The sequence below is a fragment of the Carlito syrichta genome, unplaced genomic scaffold (genome assembly GCF_000164805.1).
Source record: "Carlito syrichta isolate Samal-C Ts95f unplaced genomic scaffold, Tarsius_syrichta-2.0.1 Scaffold128002, whole genome shotgun sequence".
Lineage (NCBI taxonomy): Eukaryota > Metazoa > Chordata > Mammalia > Primates > Tarsiidae > Carlito > Carlito syrichta.
Genome location: NW_007072098.1, coordinates 147,421 through 172,106, shown reverse-complemented (window position 1 = coordinate 172,106; position 24,686 = coordinate 147,421). Strand labels below are relative to the sequence as shown.

At 43.1% G+C, this 24,686-nt stretch overlaps 1 protein-coding gene across 1 annotated transcript in view; it reads left to right on the top strand.

Annotated features, from left to right (window-relative positions):
• Window positions 1-24,686, top strand: part of ZNF827 (zinc finger protein 827) — a 192,311-nt gene that overhangs the window by 70,449 nt on the left and 97,176 nt on the right. Inside the window, exon 5 of the mRNA XM_008048882.2 lies at window positions 2,954-3,187. Within this exon, the coding sequence (XP_008047073.2) occupies window positions 2,954-3,187 (234 nt within the window). The remainder of the gene's footprint in view (window positions 1-2,953; window positions 3,188-24,686) is intronic.

The following is a 24,686-nucleotide window of genomic DNA, read 5'->3' as shown; positions in this document are numbered from 1 at the left end:
ACTGGGAACTAACACATTGTATTCATTCTCTCTCTCTCTCTATATATATTCTCTTCTATTCTCTCTATATAGCATCTACTATCTACTAGGCACTGTTGTAGGCACTTGAGGTACGTAAGTGTAAAAACAAAGATCGTTGCCTTTATGAAGGCTACCTTCAACTTTGGGGAATACACCTTATATGGTTAACTTAATGATACCATAATAGCAGGCAATTCATTTGTTAGGGCTGCCATAACAAAATACTACAGACTGGGTGGCTTAAACAACAAAAATTTATTTCTCTCAGTTTTGGAGGTTGGAAGCCCAGGATCAAGGTGCCAGCAGGTTTGGTTTCTCCTGAGACCTCTCTCGGCTTACAGACTGTCCCCTTCTTGCCATGTCTTCATTTGGCCTTTTCTCTGTGCACGTGCAACTTTGGTGTGCATCCGTGTCTCTCTCTCTCTCTCTCTCTCTCTCTCTCTCTCTCCCCTCCCCTACCCCTTATTCTTCTGGTTCTCCTGTGGAACCAGTCACCACAGTGGATTAAGACCTCACCCATATGATCTCATTTAACCTTAATTACCTCTTTAAAGGCCCTCACTCCAAAAATACTCACATTAGCAAGTAGCAGGGTGGAGTGGCTCAGGCGTATAATCCCAGCCCTTTGGGAGGCCGAGGCAAGAGGATTATCTGAACCCAGGCATTCGAGACCAGCCTGGGCGACTCATCTCTACAATAAACCACAAAAACTAGCTGGGCATGGTGATGTGTGCTTGTAGTTCCAGCTACTTGGAAGGCTGAGGTGGAAGGATCACCTGAGCCCAGCAGGTGGAGGCTACGGTGGCCGGGAGCGTGCCATTGCACTCAAGCCTGGGTGACAGAGTGAGACTCTAACTCAAAAAATAAAAATTAAAAATCACTTAAAAACAACAACAACAACAAAACACATTAGCAGATTTGGGCTTCAGCAGATGAATATTGAAGAGACACAATCCAGGCCAGAGCATTATGTTACTAAGTGATAGGTATTTTGGGGGACAATAGAATTAGATCAGGGTAAGAGATTTTGGGAGCACTGTAGAGATGAAGTTTGCAGTTTTGCACAGAATGTTAAGGGTAGACCTCAAAGAACAGGTGGTATTTGAGCAAAGATTGGAAGGTCAAGTCCCATTCGAGGCTCGTTAAAACACAAGAGTCCAGAAGTGGAGGCCATATTGTGGTTGTAGGCAAGGGACACAGGGTGACAGCTCATGGACCTAGGTTCTAGTCCCAGCTCTGCCTCTTTCTGGTCATGAAACTTTCAAATGTTTCTTTAGCCCTCTAGGGATCCAGTTTCCAAATATGCTGGTCTGTGTGGACTTGTGATTTCAGAATGTCCCCTCCCAGAGGGGCACGAGGTGGAAACAGACTTTGCGCTGTTTAGTAGGTGCTGGGTGATGGGTGATTGTTTTGCTTTGGGGATTTATTTATTGTTTGTTTGTAAGATGGAATGGACTTTTTTTTTTTTTTTTTTTTTTGAGTCAGAATCTCAATCTGTTGCCCAAACTGGAGTGCAGTGGCATGCTCACGGCCACCGCAGTCTTAACTTGCTGGGCTCATGCGATCCTTCTGCCTCAGCCTTCCAAGAAGCTGGAACTACAGGCACGTGCCACCATGCCCAGCTAATTTTTTGACTTATTGTAGAGACAAGGTCTCACCAAGTTGCCCAGGCTGATCTCAAATGACTGAGTTCAGGCAATTCTCTCGCCTCCACCTCCCAAAGTGTTGGGGTTACCGGCGTGAGCCACCACGCCCAGCATAGGGTTCATTCTAATAAGCATTTCTAAGAATCTTGTGTTATAATGAGATCCTAGTTATACCCAATATAACCAACTGTATGTTTGTCATACTTACTGTATGGCTTTTTAAAGAGGAGCTAGATGGCCATGAAAGTGAACGGTGGTAGGGAGAATGTGCTTGTCTCTTCCTTCTTGGTCTTTCCTGGGTAGTGTGTTGTCTAGTGGGGAGGCCTTGTACACTGTAGCTGAGCCACATAATTCATCCATAATAGGCCAGTTAGCTCTGCCCTGACCACATACTCCACACCAACCAAGCATGCTAAAAATGGAAAAAGTACATTAGTGGAAAAACTGGTGAGATCTGAATAAAATCTAGAGTGTAGATCATACTTACGTGGATGTCTTAGTTCTGACAAATGTCCCGTGGTTATGTAAGATGTTAACATTCAGAAATACTGGGTTGAAGGATATATGAGCGCTCTCTGGACTATCTTTACATCTTCTCTGTAAATCTAAAATTATTCCAAAATAAAAAGTTTTCTTAAAGAAAAAAAGGACTCATTTTGAACTCGGAGATGACTTGGGCTGCAGACATGGATTTATTCAACATGACCAGAAGAACAATGCCAAGTACACGCCCTGCTGTTTATGGGTCAGTAGCTTTGGCTTCTATTAATCATAAGACGAGAGTGGTCTTTCTCCAGTCTGAACTTTCCTCTTTGGCAAACTCTCCATCCTCCCCTTACCACCGCACCCCCGGTTTCTGCTTTGGCTATTACCTCTGACTCATGTTTTTATTCAATATTTGATGGCAGAATAATTGCCTGAAAGCATTATTCTATAATAGGATTAGGGGAGGAGAGTGCTAATAAGTCAGGGAGGCAGTGGCATACACAGGAAAGGAGACATTCAGGGAGCCAAAGAGAAAATGCCCAGACACGTCGTAGAGGCAGCATTTCTTAAAAATATCACAGAAGTCCAAAAGATGTAAAAGCCCATCCTCCTCAGAGTCCTACCCTGGAGGAGTGGCGGGTTGCATTTTTGTGCCCAGGGCCCAGCCTGTTTTGATCAGGTTGTGGTCCCTCGGGTTGTTAGCACAGTGTGATTGAGCATTCCATACTTCATTAAGCATGGGGCAGCTCAGAGGGGGAGTGGCCTTTTATGTATATATAATCCCTTTTTTCTTTTGACAGCTGCAAATCAGAAGGAGCCCATGAATCTTAATTTTAAAGTGAAAGAGGAGCCCCAGGAAGAGGAGGCCCTGAGTGCGACTTTGCCGCGGCCCAGCTACGTGTTCAGCCCAGAGTCTGAAGTGTCAGCTCCCAGCGTCTCTGAGGACACACTGAAGCCCCAGGAAGGGAAGGGGAATGTGCTAAGGCGGGATATGTCAGTCAAAGCAGCATCTGAACTTCTCATGAAACTCTCAGGTACTTGATTTATTCTAAAATATTCACATTCTGACGACGGCGCTTGCAAGCCAACTGGACTCCTTCCTGCACGGGTTATAATTAACCTAATGGTGGCAATATCACATTATTGCGATGAATTCAAGGAATGATCCAATTACTTGGCTTAAATTCCTGTGTTGTGTGTATTGAGTTTGTTTGCGTATGTTAACTGTGTGCCTATCCTATTAAATACAACCTTTCCCTGAATATTACTGCAAATTGTCAGAAACTGCTGCTGCTTTCTAAGGATATGGGCCATAATTTTAAATGGGTTCTAATGGCAGTCAAAGCTCTTCTGGTAATTGATCAAAATACCTGTTTCGCCCCCTCCCCAATAAGGACCTTGCATTTTGTGTGTATTTATACTATATTCTTTAAGGGTTATTAAAAATATTTTTCTCAACTTCATTAGCAGTTGAGATGGCCCTTGAAGTAATTACCAATAGAGTAGCAATAAGAGAGTTTATGGATAGAGAATTTCATAATGGAATATTAAAATAATTAATCTGTTCTTAAGATGAATGAATACTTCTTTACTAGTATCAAAATGTAATCCCAGCCCATTCAATATTGGAAAAATAGCTTAATAATTTGAAATTCATGCATCTTTTGATTTTTATTTTTTCCACTCTATCTTCTATCTGCTCCACTCTTTCGGCAACAGGTAAAAATACAGTGTCTTTGAAACTCAAAGGTACGACTTTCAGAGCCCAGGAAGAAAAGTTACATCAATAATAATACTTGTCAAGTCATATCCCTTCCTTAGTTCACTGCCTCTTAAGGGTAATTTTTAGAAACCATATTTAAAATGCTAATATGAATCCAAAGCTGTTTTTAGTTTGGAACTTGCTGTGCTTGGAGGATGAAAGCAAGAAATACATGAGAGCGACTCCTGCGATCTGTAATTTCATCAGCAATTCTGACTGCGTTTCTGGTTGACTAGTAGGTTGGAAAGTAAGAAATTAATAGTGATTTACTTAGAGTCATTATTTCAGAACAGTTGAAATTCCTGTATTTGCCAGTTGGTGGGGTTGAGAATTCTTTTCTTTGATGTTAATTCAAAGCACACTGGGACTTCAGGGGAACGTGATTCTCTGTAGATAAAGCATAGGGCAATAAACCCATTCTGACTGTAGCCCTGTCTTCCTAAACTTTGCAGTGATAGTGCAGTTCGTCCTCAGTAGATGAGTGGTCTAGCAAGATTGGACTATTTGATGAAAGCTGGAAGTGTTGGAAAAGAATGATCAAGCAATCACACCCCCCCCATGTTTGAACCCTCCCTCCTATGTCAAAAGACTTCAGTGACACAGAGCAATCTGTCTGTGTTTTCCTCATCAATTCAGAGCCGTCACACAGCTCTGATTCTCCCCGCATAGCATACGCTTTCTCATTCCAGTGACTTGAAGTCTCATCTGACAGTGACCCCTACTCTATGGTCAGATTCTAGTGAATATTATTTCTAGTTCAGAGTTTGCGACGCAGCCTGTGGTTGAGGCGGACCCCATGCAAAAATGAGATTTCAGGAGAGATGTTCTTTAAGAAAAATATTTTATCTTAATCCTTTTGAATGATGAGATTTGGGACACTGAATTATGAAGTCATTTCCTAGATAATAATGAGACGCCACTGATAGGATACAGCTATTGGACATGAACATTTAATGACATTTGTGGACTGCCATGGCCCTTCTCAATGTATATGTTAACTTTCATTGCACGCTTGTGCTATGGGGTTTAAGAGTAGTTGTATGGATGACATGGTCCTATTTCCAAGAGGCTTTTACTCCTGCTTTGTGACGTGGAAACTTGTTTGAAGACTGACAACTATTTTTTGACCCTGAAAAAAATTCCTCAGGCTTCTATGTGCAAAAGACTAAGGTCAAAGAATAGGCATCATAGTCCTGACCCTTAGATGCTGTGGTCTAGTCAGAAGTAACCCAGAGCAGACTCTGGGGGTGGGGGGCGCGGTGCAGTGGCTCACATCTGTAATCTCAGCATTTTGGGTGGCCAAGGCCAGTGAATTGCTTGAGTCCAGGAGTTCAAGACCAGCCTGGGCAACGTAGTGAAACCTTGTATCTACAAAAATAAAATAAAATAATTAACTGGGCGTGGTGGCACATGCCTGTAGTCCCAGCTACTCAAAATGCTGAGGTGGAAGAATCACCTGAGCCCAAGGCCAAAACTGCCATGAGCTGTGAACATCGTGATCATGACACTGCACTTCAGCGTGAACAACAGAGTGAGATCTTGACTCAAGAAGAAGTAACCCAGAGCAGTGGAATCCATCCCAGTAATTTTCACTTGGAACTTGGTACAGCTACACTCGAGCAGTCTATGGTCGAGTAAACTGGGTAGAAGTTTTGAAGTTAGTCCTGAAAATAGGTGTGTGACTTAAAAACAAATGTCTTTTCATTCCTAAGCCATGAGGTAAAGAGAGCTCATCCATTAGTAGGTTTCAAGTGGATATTAGAGTTTCTAATCACTGATAAGAGTTTCTATTCTTTCAGGAAGATATTGAGAAAGAACTTTGTATGCTCTTTTCCCAAGCTGCAATTTTAACAATTTCAGTGTTCATACCCCGAGCGACATCCACGCCAAGGACTTGTGTCTTTCATCCCCTTTTCAATGGTCATTTCTTTCTTTTTCTTTTTGAGACAGGTCTCAGTCTGTCATCTAGGCTGGAGTGCAGTGGCGTGATGATGGCTCACCACAACCTCAACCTTCTGAACTCAAGGGATCCTGCCCCCTCAGCCTCCAGAGTAGCTGGGATTACAGGCACGCACCACCACGCCTGGCTAATTTTTGTGTCTTTTATAGTGATAAGGTCTCCCTGTGTTGCCCAGTCTGGTCTCAAACTCCTGGGCTCAAGTGATCCTCCCTCCTTGGCCTCCCAAAGTGCTGGGATTGCAGGCATGAGTCACCGTGCCTGGCCTCGATGGACATTTCTGTCTCTCTGTAGACAAGAGTAATAATTTATTTTGCAAAGCATGTGTCTAGTTAGTCAGGGCTGCCCCACAAACCCCTTGGCTGATACCCCTGAAGCCTTGCTGTAGGCATTCTTGTGAATGAGAGTTTTTGCTGCTTCCTGCCTGTCTCGTTTTCATGTATAGTCTTCAGTCATGCTGGGGAAAATCCTCTTGGTCAGGAAGAGTTGGGTGAGGATGAGTTAAGAAAGGATAACACATAGGACATATTTTCCTTGTTGCAGTTTTGACCCAAGGAATAACGAAGATGTGGAATAAAACGAATTCTCTTCTCTCACTCACTTCCTTGAGATTGGACACTGTGACCTACAGTTTAGACCCATTCCGTCTTTTCATTGAATTAGTTAGAGGAAGCTAGTCAACAATTTTGGCTGCTTCATTTCCAGTTGCAAATTAATTTATGTTAACTCCTTAAGGATGGATGCTTGGCACGTGGCCCAGCCAAATATCATGTGGAACTTTTCTATAAAAATCTCTGTAGGTATATTGTTTTCCAATTGACATTTATGTTTTATGGGAAAAGCACAGATGAGTTGGAGACTGGGCTAAATTTTTCATTAACTGTGTGTTTGGGAAAATCTGAGTTTTCTTCCTTCCTGTGGTTCCAGTTCTATTTCCAGTTGTTAATTGGGAAGTTGAGATCCTGACAGCTGGGCTGAGTAAATTGATTGCCATAAAGAAAGCAACCCACTCTGAGGAAACCACTGGAAGTCTGCGACTACCTGTTGTTATGTGACACAAGGCAGCCAAAATAATCAGACTTTTTCTGCTAAGCATATGGTTGCCAAAGATAATTCCCTGAAGTCGTCATTGAAGGAGGCCAGAATCTCAAAGTTCCCTACAGAGGATATGTAACATTAGGCAGTGTAAGATATTCCAGGTACTTTTATACTCTGGTTTTACAATGTCTAGTCACCTTGCAAACTTAAGGGATAGATGTGTTATCACAGATGCGATGTAATGCTGAAAGTGACACGCAGTTTTATCAGCTTTTTCTCTGCTGTGCTTTAAGAGAAGTAGCTAGACCCAAAGAGATAAGGAAAGAAAATCTTTCTTTGGGGCATCATGTTTACATGGAAATATGTACCGTATGAAATGTACCAAGCACAGTTGGACAAGCCTAGAAGTAGCAGATAAGAATGACTTTTAAAAATATGAATTCTGTCCAGGCGCTGTGGCTCAACATGTAATCCCAGCACTTTGGGAGGCTGAAGTGAGAGGATTGCCTGAGCCCGGGGGTTCGAAACCAGCCTGGGCAACTTGGTGAGACCTTGTCTCTGTAGTAAATCACAAAAACTAGCTGGGTGTGGTGGCGTGCGTCTGTAGTTCAGCTACTTGGAAGGCTGAGGCAGAAGGATCACCTAAGCCCAGCAGGCTGAGGCTATGGTGGCTGTGAGTGTGCCACTGCACTCCAGCGTGGGCAACAAGAGTGAGACTCCAACTCAAAAAAGAAAAAAAAAAGGTACATAGCTGGGAAACTGGAGTTATGTAGAAATACTGATGAAAAATTAAATGTTTAAATTTCTCTAACATGGTAAATAAAACTACATTAGACCTTAATTTGAAACAAGTTTATTGGTTTTTAAAATTTCTGTGCTCACCCAACGGATTTATATTCATTTCTGGTTTATATTCATTTATTCCTGCCTCATCCTGTAAAGGCATCCACATTATAATGAATATATAATTTAGTATACAAATTGCCTCTTGTATAGGAATCCAAGAGGGCCTTGGATTTGAAATACATGGTGATGTGGGGTTCAGGTTATTACCTAAATAAGATAGAGCTTTTAGCTGTGAAACATCTAGAAATTAGTTAACTTGGGTAGGATAGCGTTGTAAGGTGAATTTAATCTCTGAGGTGAACTGAGGTAGAGAGAAAAGGGACCCAGTGACTTTATTAACAGTTTCAATTAGAGCCGCTATGGTTATAAATAATAGAAACCCTCTTTAGTTAATTTGGGCAAGACAGGATGATTTACTAGAAGGTGTGGATTTGGGGTGGGCTTATGGATCCCAAGGGCAGAGATGCAGCAGGGCTGGGTTTTCCATGGCAGAGGCTGGGGGATCGATCATATGGGACCCAGCCTCATCCCTGCTTCTCTCTAGGCAGACAGATAAACTTTTTCTGTCACCCAGTCCCCATGGTGGCAAGTGGGAATTGCCAGCAGCTTCTGAGTTACCTTTGGCTCAAAAGAGCAGTCCAACAGAACTGTCTTAGTCTCGATTCCAAATTCCAGCTGAGTGTCTCGGCCCCAACTGGGACCCACCAATGGAAACTTCCATCTCTAGGGTCGAGGGCATGCTGGACGTGCAGCCTTGTGAGATGGCTGGGAGGGAGAAGAGTCTCCAGAAGCAAATCGGGGGAGGAGGGCGAGGTGTGAAATAGGAAGATGGAACAATATGTATGAACCACAAAAGGTCCAGGAGCAGATGGTGCTCATTGCTGTGATTCCAGTATTGAATGAAATGGTGTTAGGACCCTCGGGCGTTGCTTTCCTTCCGGCCCTGAGGGCATCTCTAGGAAAGCCTGCCCACCCAGGACTTTGCCTAGCTAGCCCCAACTCCCCAGATTACTCAGGCAATGCTTCTCAAAGTGTGGTCCCTGGACCAGCGGGATCATCATGGAGGATGGGGACAGGGAAGGGTCAGAAATGCAAGTTCTTGAGCCCTACTCTGGACCTAGTGGAAACTGTGGGGGTGGAGGGGTGGGGTCCTTCTGTCTGTGTTTTTACAAGCCTTCCAAGCCAGGCTGACAGCTAAGGTTTGAGAATGGTTATACTGAGGAAATGGTTAATTGGAAAAATAAGTTTCATCCATCTGAAAAGAATGCTTTAGGTTGAAGCTGACAAAGAACAAAGCTCTATTAAATGTACATTTTACTTTTTAAAAAGAACCATCTCTCTTCAGTGAAGATTCTTTTTAATTTATTATGAAATAATGGTATCTGGGAACCTTTTTTTAGAAGGGCACATGTACCTAATAAATCAAGATAGTGTTGGCTGTGAGCCTCAGATAATACTACTTTTATCCACGTTCTTTGCTGTTAAATTTCGTGATTATTCCTGGGAAGTGTTGGCATTCTTTTGGGAGAAAAATCTTTCCCCGCCTCCCCTCAACATAATCTAAAACCATGTTGGAGACTCTTCTAAAGAATTACTTGAGATAAATGAGAGATTTTGGTTAAATAATTTCTCAAGGCAGAAATTATTCACTGTTCTACTTAGTATTTCTCCCTTGGAAAGTTATAGTCTAGCAAACTTTATAAGCAGTGTGACTTCAGTAACATATGTCAGGATGAGCCGGGCTCGGTGGCTCAGCCTATAATCCCACGCCTTTGGGAGGCTGAGGTGAGTGGATTGCCTGAGCCTGCGGGTTCAAGACCTGCCTGGCCAACTTGGCGAGACCTCATCTCTACAATAAATCAAAAATTAGCCGGGTGTGGTAGCGCGCACCTGTAGTTTCAGCTACCTGGAAGGCTGAGGCGGAAGGATCGCCGGAGCCCAGCAGGTCGAGGCTGCGGTGGCTGGGAGCGGCCGCTGCACTCCAATCTGGGTGACAGAGTGAGACTCCAACTCAAAAAATAAATAAATAAATAAATAAATAAATAAATAAATAAATATATATATATATATATATAATATGTCAGGATGGAAAATACGTGTTGTAGTTTTATCTTGATGTTATTTTACATGTGCCTTTATCAAACTTACAAGTTGTCTAATTAAGTGGTAGAGATGTAAGGCCTAGTTGTAGCTAGTTTTACCTAGTTCCTTGTGATTCTACCTCCTTACATAGGCCTGAAAGTAGAGCTTCTCCTAAAGTGAACCAGTAGACATATTAGCAAAGCTGTGTCAGAGTTAAAAGAGAGCTGGGTGTGGCGGCTCATGCCTGCAGTCTCAGCACTTTGAGAGGAATGCTCAAAGCCAGGAGTTCAAAACCACCCAGGACTTCAAAACCAGCCGGGTGGGATGGTATACAGGTACTCTCAGCTATTTAGGAGGTTGAGGTGGAAGGATTGCTTGAGTCTGGGAGATAGAAACTACAGTGAGCTATGATCACACCACTCTGTCGTCCAGCCTAGGTGACAGAGTGTGACCCTGTCTCAAAAAAAAAAAAAAAAAAGTTAAAGAGTGATTTAGAGATATCAGGAGAAAAAATTTTATTCATTAATTTTATTAATGTATTCTGTTATCACATTGCCAAATACATGGCACTAAATAGTTTGACAACAGCAACAAAAATGACAAAATGGCATAGTCCCATCAGTCCAAAATTGAAAAATACCTTTTTCACTTCAGTCTTTTTTTAGAACCTGAAGAAATTTAATGAAGTCAATATACCACTTTTCTAAGATTTATGTATTTTAGATTGTTATGTTTTAGAGGGAATTTTTAGACTGATTCTTTAATGCCCATTCCATTTTTAAAAACATCTTTATTGAATATAATTCACATATCCTATAATTTACTCTTCAAGACTTGTTTTAGTTGCCCTAATGGTATAAACTAGTATTTCATTGTGGTCTTGATTTGCATTTCCTTGATGTCTGATGATGTTGAGCATATTTTCGTGTGCAATTCAGTGATTTTTTTTTTTTTTTTGGAGAACATGAGACTCATGATTATTAGGGAGGGCCTCCCCTCATTCTCCTTAACACAGTGCAAAGTCCCCAAGCCTCTGCCCTTCCAGGTGTAGTATATTCACAGAGTTGTGCAAGCACATCTAATTGCACAACAGTTCCATTGTTCTAAAAGAAACTTTGTACCCATTAGCAGTCACTCTCTGTCTCCACCATCCTTACCCCAATGCTAGGCCGCCACTGATCTACTGTCTGTTTCAATAAGTTTGCTTATTCTGGGCATATCATGTAAATATACAGTATGTGCTTTTTTCCGTCTGGCTTCTATCGCTTAGCACAATGTTTCCAAGATTCATCTGTGTTGTAGCATGTGTCAGTATATTGCTTTTTCCTTAAATGGCTAAATGGTATTTCATTGTATTAATATACCACCTCTTCTTTACCCATTCATCCGTTGGTGAAGACATTTAGGTAGTTTCTCAACTCTGCTACTATGCACATTTATGTACAAGTTTTTGTGTGAATTTAGGTTTTTAATTCCCTTGGGTGTATGCCTAGGAATAGACTTCCTGGGTCAAATGGTAACTCTGTGTTTAACTTTTTTTTTTTTTTTTTTTTTATTTTGGAGTTGGAGTTGAAGTCTCACTCTGTTGCCCAGGTTGGAATGCAGTGGAACACTCATGGCCACCAGAACCTCGGCCTCCTGGGCTCAGGCTTCCAAGTAGCCGGAACTATAGGCACGTGCCAATGCACCCATCTAATTTTTTGATTTATTGTAGGGACGAGGTCTCACCAAATCACCCAGGCTGGTTTTGAACCCCTGGACTCAGACAATCCTCTCTCTTCGGCCTCTCAAAGCGCAGGGAATACAGGCTTTAGTCACCGTGCCCCGCTGTGTTTAACATTTTAAGGAACTGCCAGGTGGCTTTCCAAAGTAGCTACACCATTTTATATCCCCAGGAGCAATGATTGAGGGTTTCAATTTCTCCTCTTCCTTTACAAAACTTGTTTTAGTTGTCCTTTTTTAAATTATAAACTCTCATAATGGTATAAACTAGTATTTCATTGTGGTTTTTGATTTGCATTTCCTTGATGTGTGATGATGTTGAGCATATTTTTGTGTGCTTATTGGCCATTTGTGTATCTTCTTTGGAGAAATGTCAAGTTATTTTCTTTCTTTTTTTAGTTGGAGTCTTACTCTGCCACCCAGGTTGGTGTGTAGTGGCACTATCACGGTCACTGCAGCTTCCACCTGCTAGGCTCAGCCTTCCAAGTACCTGAGACTACAGACATGTGCCACCATGCCCAGTTTATTTGTTTGTTTGTTTGTTGTAGAGAAGAGGGCTTGACATGCTGCCCAGGTTTTTCTGAAGCTCCAGGACTCAGGAAGTTGCTTTGCCTTGGCCTCCCAAAGTACTGAGATTATAGGTGTGAGCCACCGCGCTCAGCCCCTTTCTTACTTTTCTAACTGGGTTATTTGTGTTTTTATTCTTGAGTTGTAAAAGTTCCTTATATATTCTGTACATAAATTCCAGATTTGCAAATATTTTTTCCTATACTACTGGTTGTCTTTCACTTTCTTAATGGTATTATTGCAGCACAAAAGTTTTCATTTTGATGTAGCCCAATTTATCTGTCTTCTTTTGTTGCTTGTGATCCCTATCACATTTTCCATAATTCTAAAAATTAAGCAAAATTGCAGGCTTGCTTAATACTAAAAGGAAAGCCTGGCTTTACTGGTATGCGCACAGTGCTATTTAATTTTAGAGCCATAATGTCTGTGAAATTGAATTTACTGAATAATACCTCCACAGTGGTGTTGATGCCTGTGATTTCTTTATTTGCTATTGCATTCTGTATTTCAGCTAATGGCAAAGAATATATATATTTTTTGAGTTAAGTCTCACTCTGTCGCCCAGATTGGAGTGCAGTGGCATGCTCCTGGCTGCTGCAGCCTCAACCTGCTGGGCTCCGGCGATCCTCCCACCTCAGCCTTCCAAGGAGCCGAAACTGCAGGCATGTGCTACCATGCCCAGCTCATTTTTTATTTATTGTAGAGACGAGGTCTTGCTAAGTTGCCCAGGTGGGTCTTGAACCCGTGGGCTCAGGCAATCCACTTGCCTTGGCCTCCCAAAGTGCTGGGATTACAGGCTGAGCCACCGAGCCCAGCCGGCAAAGAATATTTCTATGTCAACTTTTAAAGTGACTTATAATGAATGTGGCCAGCAATGTGTAATGGATGGAACTGTTTCCTCATTGCCATATATATATATACTGTGAGTCTTTCTCTCTATATATATGTTTAAAATATAAAAGTATATTATATTATATATAGTATATCATATGATATGATACATAATATATAATTATCTATTGTATTATAATTATATATAAATTAATTTTATTCAGGCTTACTCTTAATTTATATATAAAATATATAATATATAATTATATATCATATATAATCTTTATATGATATATAATATAAAAACATGTGTATAGTTATATATTTTATTTTTTATATTTTTATGTATATGTTATATATATAAAATTCATGTGAGGGGAAGTTAAGTATAAATAAGGAATTAGACCATTTTTAGCACTTGAAAACTCAGTGAGAATTGGAGATATTGAGAGTACCCAAACTCTGTCTTACACAAACAAGGACTAGATCACTCTAATAAGGTAAACATTGGACATGTTTCTATTCCCAGAGAAGTCTTCTCTTGACCATCTCTATCTTGTTAAGCTCAGAGGCTGTCCAGTGGTCGTGTGAACCTGACCACTCAAGCAGGACAGTCAGCAGTAGCTGTATGCAGCCCAGGAGGGCTGTCCTTTCCCACTGAAGATAGGAACCTCCTTCTATCAAACTCTCTCACCATGACGGGTGTTACATTCACTCTGTGGCCAGTCAGCGCCCTTCTGTTTATCATGTAATTCCGCACACAGTTTCCAGTCCTTGAAGCCTGTCCTTGAACACCTGAATGGCTGTTGGCTGCCGTCCTGCCCACGGGGGCTGTTTCAGCTCACACAACTAGGGTCAGTCCCTCTGCACCTCCTTTTCCCCTTTAACCCTCACCCCTCAGGCTCCCCTTTTGGCTTTCTGGACCCAGCTTTCTCTTCTCCCAAACGGAGACCTGGGATTCAGAAAGGCCAGGCTCAAAAGGGCTCTTGTTTTATTATCCTGTCCCTGTTGCATAGCTGCATATGTTAATATAGCCACGAAAATTTGTATTGGCTTATGTTCCCAGAACCAGGCAAGAACTCTGAGAGGAATTTCATGTGCTCCACCTTCGTTATGGATTCTTTTTCTGTTGAACTGCTTCAGGGCTGGGACTGGGAGGGGTTTGGACACAGCAGGATGGGATGCGACTGCAGGGCAGGGGATGGGGGTGTGGCAGTGTGGTAGAGGGGTTCCAGATCTTTCCTTATAATATTGAACAAAAGAATTAAGAGCCAGGCTTGGTTGCTCACACCTGTAATCCCAGCACTTTGGGAGGCCAAGGTGGGAGGATCACTTGAGCTCAGGAGTTCGATACCAGCCTGAGCAACATAACGAGGCATCGTCTCTACAAAAAAATCAAAATAAAAAAAACTAGACATAGTAGTGCATGCCTGTAATCCCAGCTACTTGGGAGATTGAGGAGGAAGAATCGCCTGAGTTTAGGAGGTAGAGACTATGGTAAGCCATGATCGTGCCACTACACTCCAGCCTGGGTGACAGAGTGAGACCACGACTCAAAAGAAAAAAAATTAAGAGTGACCCTAGGAGAGGTGTTTGCAGGTTGGGAGAGTGTGCCCTCCTCTTGTGTTCCGGTGCTGCTTTCTGTTTCTGCTGTAAATGACTAGAGAAGTTATCTTATCTGCAGCACAAACCATGGTCCAAACAGAGAGGCCGCTAGTAAATACTATTTCATGATGACAACTCTAAGAAGAAACTGTATTTTCTGAGGGATCTGGTTGCAGTGTGATTGCAAATATTTGAGTAACCAGTCAATCTGTTCAGTTTTTTGCTCAGAGGACACATTTCCCTGCCAGATAGAAGTCACGTACCTTAAACTGTTCTAGGTTTTTATGGTTTCTCCCCCTAGCCTTTTTGGCTGTATTTGACCACAGTCATAGTCTTATGAGGGAGAGCGTGACCATTATTTTCCTCAACAAGAGATCAAAAACATTCTCATTCCACAGTGGTTTTTCTTCTCATCACCATATTAACCTTTCACCTTTAACTTATTCATGTCAAAGAAGGGGAATATTAGCATGCATAATTAAACCCCATGGATACGGTGCCCATCTGGGCACATGCTAGACTCATAGACCTACCTCTGGAGACAGGAATCCCCATTGCTAAGTAGCATGTCTGCTGCCAAGTGACCAAGTCACCCCCTGGGCAGAGACTCTATGGCAGGGTGGAGGGGCAGAGACTGGTCGGGACATCTGAATGCTAGAAGAGCCACACCCTTTGAGAGGAACCGGGCCCTTTCCATTGGCCAGGGGGACTGTCTGTATCAGCCCAAGAATGGAAAACTTTTCATGAAGTGTGTTATTTCTCTCTCACGGCTTTTATTCTTCTTCTAGAAAAAGAAATGATTTAAAGGTGGACTTTTCTCTGTCAGAGTGTGAGGACCTGCGGGTTTCTTTGCCTCCCTCCTAAGAATTTATTTATTTACTCCACCCATGTATATATTTTTCTCATTTTAAGCCATCCTGAGTTTGTGCTGTGAGTTGATTTACTTCCTTTTTTCTGAATGTAGGGTAGCAGCTGGATTCAAGCATGGTTCCTGGTTTCCTGTGGCTTGCCATATGTTTGCACTGCTTATCTCCACAGCTGGGAGAGGAGGGGCGGGGCATGACCCATCACATTTTATCTTAGGTACAAAATCAGATGGTGAGGGTCACTGTTTAAAGAATGAACTGCCAACTTGTTTCCTTACTTCCTGCTACTACCATCCTTTTCCCCATAAACCCACCCTTGCCCTAGACATAGGCACACACTTCTCCTGTTTTCGCCGTCAGAAATTCTTTCTGCCATTTTTGGGTAGAGGGCATTCACGGGGACAACTTTGCAGAGGCTTCCTGGGGTCCATATGCTTGTTGCCAAAGGTACACTAATAGCCTTTAGTCAAGAGGGAGCGGGCCCTCAACAGAGCTGAAGGATTAATGAGAACAAGAGGTGAAATTACGCTGATTTGTGGGATCGTATATGTGAGCAGGATCTCCTGGCTTACTCTGTGCGTTCAATTGTTGGTAAGAACCTTCTCTTGGATGTCAGCCATGTTTATTTAGCCAACATATTGAGTAATATGCAGGTGATACTTTTTTTAGCACCAGAGACTAGGATGATAATGTAATCAGGATGAAATTTAATCAGGACAAACATTTCGATTACTTGTGTCTGATCCCTCTACACTTTGCATCCTGTTTATCCCATCCTCAGACTGTGGAAAATTTTCTCCTAAAACACTTTTCATACTAGAAAGTTCTTCCTACCTGACGCTCAGCTCTCCTGGAGACACCCCGGGCTAAAGTATGAATCCTGTGTATAACAGTGAGTGTTCAGTGATGAGGGCCTGGCTGTCCAGTGTGGGGGTTACCTCTTCTTACCCCAGCTGTCTGGTTGACTGTTCCTTGCCCTTGAGCACCTGCCCTGAAGGTGTCTGGGGGACACGGGAACCAGAGAAGAGGAAGGGAAATGAGAATGAGTTGCTCATGCTACTTATACTAGTGTTGATTTAAAAAACATTTGGAAAAGAGGGTTGAACCATGGCCAAAATACATCATGAGAATATCCAGGCACTCCGTGTCTGCAAGAACTACAGGGAATTGAGACCCCAGAGGGAACATTATTCACCAGTAGGAGGTCCCACCCCACAGTCCAAGAATTCCTACAGGCATGGGACTAGGGATGGTGCTTTACCAAAAGGAAGGATTTATTTATTATGACTGGTTAGGGTTTTTATTTTTGGTAAAAGTATGACAAGATTTCTTGAGGTTTAAATGAACCCTATACCTTAATCTTCCTCTACTTCTCATCCTATCTTTCTATGTCTGCTCCCTCACCTGCATGGAGTCTGAATTCTCATCTCACTCCATCTGTGTAACCCATACCTCTGTTTTGTTGCTCTACTCTCTGTTGTTACGCTCTACTCTCTCCATCATGTGTCTCAGGCCTTTCCTGCCCGCTGGAAATGTTGGCCAATGGCAGTGATAGGACATCTCAGCAGAGACTCCTTGTGACATGATTCATTATTATTTATATTAGCAGATTAGTAGATACGAATACATAGTGGTATTTTATCTACCAGTATATATTGGTAATATTTAGCATCCCCTAAGAAAAGCATTTTAAGCTTTTCTGCCCATACCAAAGCCCTTTGATGATCTGGAAGTGGAAAATGCTTGAATGTTTGGCAAAACTGTCGGTTATTGAAATAAAACTTCATTTGCTTCCCTTTCTCTTTTGGGCATTGAGTAATCCTTCTATCCTTCTCCCAACTCTTTATACGTAAAGCAATGGCCAGCCCATCCCTTGACATAGATGGCCCTTGCTTTTTGGTAAATTTTTGTGGCAGCAGAAATTCTACTGACTCTTTCAGGAATTGTTTCTTTTTTCTTTTCTTTGTTTCTTTTTTTTTTTTTTTTTGAGACAGAGTCTCACATTGTCACCCAGGCTAGAGTGCAGTGGCACCATTGCAGTTCATTGCTACCTTGAAACTCCTGGGCTTAAGTGATCCTCCCACCTCAGCCTCCTGAGTAGCTAGAACTACAGGTTGTGCCACCATGCCTGACTTAGGTTTTTATTTTTATTTTTTATAGAAACAGGGCCTCGCCCTGTTGCCCAGGTTAGTCTCAAACTCCTGGCCTCAAACAATCCTTCCACCTTGGCCTCCCAAAGTGCTGAGATTACAGGCATGAGCCACTGTGTCTGGCCAGGAATTCTGTTTAAAACCCACACGTGCACACACACACACATGCACACATACACGCACACACATACACTCAGGTTCTGGTTCATGGAAGGATATATAAAGGCCTATTAATCACAACAGATAAGGATGGACAGGGCTTAGATTTATTAAATGGCAAAGGATAATAATGTTAAATAGCTTTAAGGTTAGATCAGATACTTTAATTGACCCTTTTCCTTTTTTTCCCCTGTTTAATGTGAGACAAGAAAAGTATATTCTGGACATCTGATGAAAAATAGGTTAATTTTTTAAAAATGAGATCATTTGGAATGTTACCAAATGGCATTCATACAGTTTAAATGCACCTCTTTAGCTAATTTCTAGTGAAATCATTAAATGAAAAGAAAACAAGATGATTGGGAGATGTTTTACATTTAACACCAGGACACTCAGAGTTCAACAGATAATGACTGACCCACCCCACATCATCTGCTGGGTTGGCGAGGCTAAGCTCCTCGAGTCCCCAGTGACTGAAGGGTTGTCATTTTGATTTTTATTTGGATAAAAGTGAAATTGGGTACAGAATTTGCTGTGTTCAGTGGACATATTCCAATGTGGTCACCAGAATCAAGTGGAAAACTTACATTGCATTCAAGGGCTTAGTTTTGTGACCAGTCTGGAAACATTTGCAAATACTCAGTTGAATTATCCAGGCAAGGACCTGTTGCGCTAATGACTGGTATAGGGACCCAGGACTAATTTAAAATCTTCTTGAGAGTAAAACAAGTGCTTTGATCTGGCAGAAAATGATGTTTCATGTACCCTGAAAGAGAAATTCCAGGTCTCACTAACTCTTTATTACCTGCAAAGTTTGAGTTCAGCTTTTTTAGGTCACATTTGTTCTTTGCAAATTCACAATTAGTAAAATAGAACGCCTAGTATTCTTTGTGTGTTTTTAACAAAAACAAAGTTTCTAAGTTTATCCTCTGATTACTTCTGTCTACTTAATTATGACTTATAATGTACATAGCTATTTTTTTTCCTTTTCTTTCTTTTTGAGTTGGAGTTTCACTGTTACCCAGGTAGGAGTGCAGTAGCACGCTCACAGCCACCGCAGCTTCAACCTGCTGGGCTCAGGCGATCCTTCCGCCTCAACCTTCCAAGTAGCTGGAACTACAGGCTTGCGCCACCACACCGGCTAATTTTTTGATTTATTGTAGAGATGAGGTCTCACCAAGTATCCCAGCCTGGTCTTGAACCCCCGAACTCAGGCAATCCTCTTGCCTCTGCCTCCCAAAGTGCTGGGATTACAGACTTGAGCCACTGTACCTGGCCATGCTTAGCTAATCTTCAAACATTTGCTAATTTTCCTTCCTAAATTGTCAGGGACTATACTGATAAAAAGGAAAAACACTAGTTAACTTATGATTTTGATGATGAAACTCAAGAAGTCAATTCTGATAAAGTATCTTGGAAATTGTTCTAGGAATAAAAAGCGTGTGTACATGTGTATGTGAGAGAGAAAAGAAGGAAGGGGGTTACAAAAAATCCTTAGTCCTATCATTTTAAACAAAATTCTCCTAATATTTAGGTTACTGTAAAGATTGGTGTCGTCACCCAGAAAATATCGGGAGTGCCAAAAAATGCATACACATTTTAAGAGATGTTATCTCTGTATTGCTTCTAGTTCACTGTCATCAGAAGTGCCTGGACGCTGATGATAACCACTTTGAGCACCTCTTGTAATTGCAGAAGTCAGACGTGACTTGAACTCATCTTTTTTATCGGCATATGTTGAATATTACAAGTTTAATACAGTCTTTCCTTTCTTAAAATGTATCTACATTTTTTGGCACCCTCTAAAGTATTTAATTCAATTAATGAGTTAATTAATGAACGAATAACCTTTAGACATTGAATTGGTTTTGTGGTTTGTACAGTTATTCCTGTGCTGTTCTAGACAAAATATCTGGGTGTGTGTGTGTGTGTGTGTGTGTGTGTGTGCGCGCGTGCGCACGCGCACACCTGCACACATGATCCAAACATCATTGCATGGCTTTTCTGTTGGAAACCACCATTCTTGAAGGGTCTTGTAGAACCTCTCCATCAACTATTTTTTTTTTTTTTTTGAGTTGGAGTCTCACTCTATCGCCCAGATTGGAGTGCAGTGGCCACTCCTGGCCACCACAGCCTCGACCTGCTGAGCTCCGGTGATCCTTCCGCCTCAGCCTTCCAAGTAGCTGGAACGACAGGCGCGCACTACCATGCTTGGCTAATTTTTGATTTATTGTAGAGATGAGGTCTTGCCAAGTTGCCCAGGCGGGTCTCAAACCTGCGGGCTCAGGCAATCCACTCACCTCGGCCTCCCAAAGTGCTGGGATTACAGGCTGAGCCACCGAGCCCGGCCAACTATTTTTTTAATGGAGAGTTTCCTCTCTTTTCCCCCAGGAACAGCAGGTCAGTATGTCCAGTAGGGAAAGTCAGCCTCTGAACAGAGCTTGCATTGCCTCTCTGGGGTGAGACAGCACCCATGGGCATGCCCCAGACTCAGAGTTCCTTCCTAGAGCAGAAATGGGGAGCTGTTCCCTGCAGGACCCTGTACTCTGGCCTTTGTAGGAATGAACCAGGGACCATACTATACAGAAAAAAGAAGTTTAATGTGTAACTTTGGACTGGGCATGATGGCTCAGCACTTTGAGAGGTTAAGGTGGAAGGATTGCTTGAGCCCAGGAGTTCAAGCCCAGCCTAGGGAACTTACTGAAACCTTGTCTCTATAAAAATTTTAAAAATTACTGGGCTTAGTGGCACATGCCTGTAGTCCAAGCTACTCAGGAGGCTGAGGCAGAGGGATCACATGAGACCAGGAGGTCAAGACTGTGGTAAGGTGTGATCATGCCTCTGCACTCCAACTTAGGTGACAAAGTAAGACCCCCAACTTCAAATAATAATAATATAGAATTTTTTTGTGAAAAAGAATCATATAATAAGCCAATCCTTTAAAGAACATAAAACTTGTCTCTATATATGCTTATGTTGTGTATTCCAGAGAAAGAGACAGAGTAGAGTAAAAAAGTTGAAAGTGAAAAGAACATTCAGCATCTAAGCATCAGGTTCTCAATTATCTTTTCTTTTTTTGAGCCAGAGTCTCACTCTTGTTGCCCAGGCTGGAGTGCAGCGGCATGCTCACAGCCACCGCAGCCTCTACCACAGTTAAAAGCAAAACAAGGCATGGTGGTTCACACCTATAATCCCAGCACTTTGGGAGGCCGAGATAAGAGGATTACTTGAGCCCAAGAGTTCAAGACCAGCCTGGGCAACATAGCGAGACCTCCTCTCTACAAAAATCAAAACAAAACTCTCAGACTTCTTGCCCAGATTGAGTGAGTGAGAGTATAAAAGTGAGAGGTTATTAAAGATTGGGGTCAGAGGGAACTTTGAAGTTCCCTTTAGAAATCTACCTGCTGGACTCAGGCGATCCTTCCATCTCAGCTTTCCAAGTAGCTGGAACTACAGACGCACACCACCACGCCTGACTAGTTTTGTGATTTATTGTAGAGACAAGGCCTCACCAAGTTGCCCAGGCTGGTCTCGAACCCCCCTGGGATCAGGCAATCCTCTCGCCTTGGCCTCCCAAAGTGCCCACAGGCTGAGCCATCACACCCGACCAGGTTCTCAATTTTCATAACAAGAATGGAGCTCTGTTCATCTCCATTTCACTGGGTGAGGAAATGACTGTAGACATTGCTTCTTTCCAAGAAGGAAAACCCAGATGCATAGTATCAGACTTTTGGGGAATAACATTTCCATTTCTGCCTCCTTTACCTCTGCTCCAGAGTAGGTCTGGGGCTTAATCATTCTCCGTGCAGCCAAGAAAACCCAGGCCAACTCTTCATTCTAAGAGAAGGCAGCCCGCCTCTGTTGGAGGCTACTGCATGCCAGGCCTGAGCTGAGGGTGTTACCATGTGATTTCGGTTCTGGTTCCTGGTTGTTTCTCGCCATTGGTCCCTTTGGCCAGCAGAGTTCACAAAGTATTGATAATTGCTCACAAAGTATTAGGCGATACTCAAACCCAACGCCTGCAGAAATCCAGTTTCATATGTGGAAAGTGTTTTTATGCCCAGTCAGGGCCTTTGTATCTTTGAAGCTGGTGAGTTAGAGAGTCAAGATTTTTAATTTATCTGATTGAAAGGCTTATCACTCTAGAAAGTGAATGATTTCAGCTTAGCTTAGTTGGCGTTGCTTCCAGAGGCTCTTGTTCTAAAATACTAGTTCAGGATGGTGATGGTTTGCAGTCTAGGGAGGGCATGGTCAATTGATATTGTTGCTTTCTGTGTTCATCCTTTCATATTTTAAGTAGGTAGCATGTGTGAGTGTCTGTGGCCTGAGGGGCCAGGAAACGAAAAATATACCATTAACTTTCGCGTGCCACGCCTCAGGTGATGCCTAGGACATGTATTCAGCTCTCAGAACATGCCAGATGCTGTGCTAAGTCTTGGGGGTAAAAGAGAAATAAGAACCACGTGCTCCCTGGAGAGCTCACTCCAGAGTGGAAACGAATCTGTCAAAATTAATTGCAGTGCAAGGCATCATGGTGTTTGCCAGGTATGTCCAACCTAGCTCAGAAGAGGGAGAGAATGCTGCTCGAGGAAGGTGCAGGAAGGTTGCATCTACAATCTTTTTTTTTTTTTTTTTTGAATTGGAGTCTCACTCTGTCGCCCAGACTGGAGTGCAGTGGCCACTCCCCGCCACCGCAGCCTCGACCTGCTGGGCTCCGGTGATCCTTCCACCTCAGCCTTCTGAGTAGCCGGAATTATAGGCGTGCGCTACCACGCCCGGCTGATTTTTTGATTTATTGTAGAGATGAGGTCTCGCTGCCCAGGCGGGTCTCGAACCCACTGGCTCAGGCAATCCACTCACCTCAGCCTCCCAAAGGCATGGGATTACAGGCTGAGCCACCCAGCCCGGCTGCATCTACAGTCTTAACATCTGAATAGAATCCATCAGGGCACCTGGGGAGAGAAGAGGGGTGTGGCCTGCTCAGACTAGTGTTTCAATGTTGTAGAAGCACTCAGTCCCACGGAGGAGTGCTGAGAGACCATGCAGGAAGGGTGGCGTTGGGCTTTCTGTGGGGGGCAGAGAAGGCATCATTCATTGTGTGGGTGCAGGAACCCAAGGGCAAGAATGCAGCGGGGCCCCTGGCAGGCCTGGAGGAGAAGCAGGAAGCTGGCATGGCACCTGCGGAGTCCCCAGCCTCTCTCTGGGTTCCTCCCTGGACTCCTCCCTCTCCACCTCTTTGCCTGTTCTGCCTCCTCCTCTCAAAGGGTGGGTAGCAACAGTCCACCCAGTGCATTGCACTCCGCTCCCTCTCCTTTGTGATCTCACAGTCCCATGAGCTCAGATGGCTTCCGATCTTCACATCACAAATGTTCTTCCCTTCCTGCCCACGAGCTATCACGGCCTCTACTTCCTGTAGGAATTACAGATACTCAAGCAACACAGAACGGAAAATCTCCCTCTGTATTTCTCCTCAACCCAATCTATTTTTTTTCACTCCTATGAACAATATCTTCCAAATCTGAAAGGCTTAAAAGTCATAGAATTTTTAAAGCTCTCACCTGCTCCTCTTCCAGTTCCTGTACAAGGCTCCACCATGATTTCTCTCACACTCGTCCATCCACTCTTAATTCAGATTTTACTTCCCTCAGCCTCCTAGGGCTCCCCATTCAGCCTCTGGAGTACATTGTCAATCTTTTCTGCCCTCCCGGCCTCCGCATTAGCTCAGGCCCTCATCATCTCTTACTTGGGTTATTAAAATAAGGTCCTAAAACTGTCCCCATGTTCATTTCCTCCTGTCCCTTCCAAGTGCCACTGGCACATGGGCCTTTCAGAAGCAGTTTGGTCATGCGCCTTCCCCAGTGGCCGGTCCTACTGATGCCTAATCCATACAGCCTTCTGAGCCCAGCCCCCAAGATTCCGTATTCTCCCACCCCACCTACCTCACTGCTACTCGGGAGGCTGAGGCAGAGAAATAGCTTGAGCCCAGGATGTCGAGGCTACTGCGAGCTGTGATTGTGGCACAGCACTCTAGCCTGAGCAAGAGTGAGACCCTGTCTCTAACAAGCTGTTGTCACTGAAACAGTATAGAATGAGGGAGAAAGTAGAAAGCTTGGACTGGGGAGGGAGGAATGGGGAGGTGATCATTGGGTATAGTTTCCATTTGGGAAGATGAGAAAGTTCTGGAGATGGATGGTGATGATGGTTGCATAGCAGTGTGACTGTACTTAATGCCACTAAACTGTATACTTAGAAATGGCTAAAATGCTTAAATTTTATTTTATGTATATTTTACCACAATAAAAAATAAAACAGCCTGGACTTGGTGGTTCAGCCTGTAATCCCAGCTCTTTGGGAGGCCAAGGCGTGTTCGAGACCAACCCGGGCAACTTGGCGAGACCTCATCTCCACAATAAATAAAAAATTAGCCAGTCATGGCTGCACACACCTGTAGTTCCGGCTACTTGCAAGACTGAGGTGGAAGGATAGCCAGAGCCCAGTAGGTCGTTGCTGTGGTGGCCATGATTGTGCCACTGCACTCCAACCTGGGTGATAGAGTGAGACACCAACTAAAAAAACAAAAACAAACAAACAAACAAAAAAACAAGGCGCGGTGGCTCACACCTATAATCCTAGCACTTTAGGAGGCTGAAGTAAGAAGATTGCTTGAGCCCAGGAGTTCGAGACCAGCCTGTGCAACCTAACGAGAACTCATCTCTACAAAAAGCAAAACAAAACAAAACTCTCAGACTTCAGATTGAGCAAGTGAGAATATAAAAGTGAGATGTTATTAAAGATTGGGGCCAGAGGGGACTTTGAAGATCCCTTTAGAAAGAACTGTGCTGCAATTCCCCTGCTACAGGAAAGAAGGGATAGGAGAGGGGCGCCGGCCTCACACTCAAGATTAGAAAGCACAACTTCAGGAACTCCATCTGGAAAGTTTGCCATGTG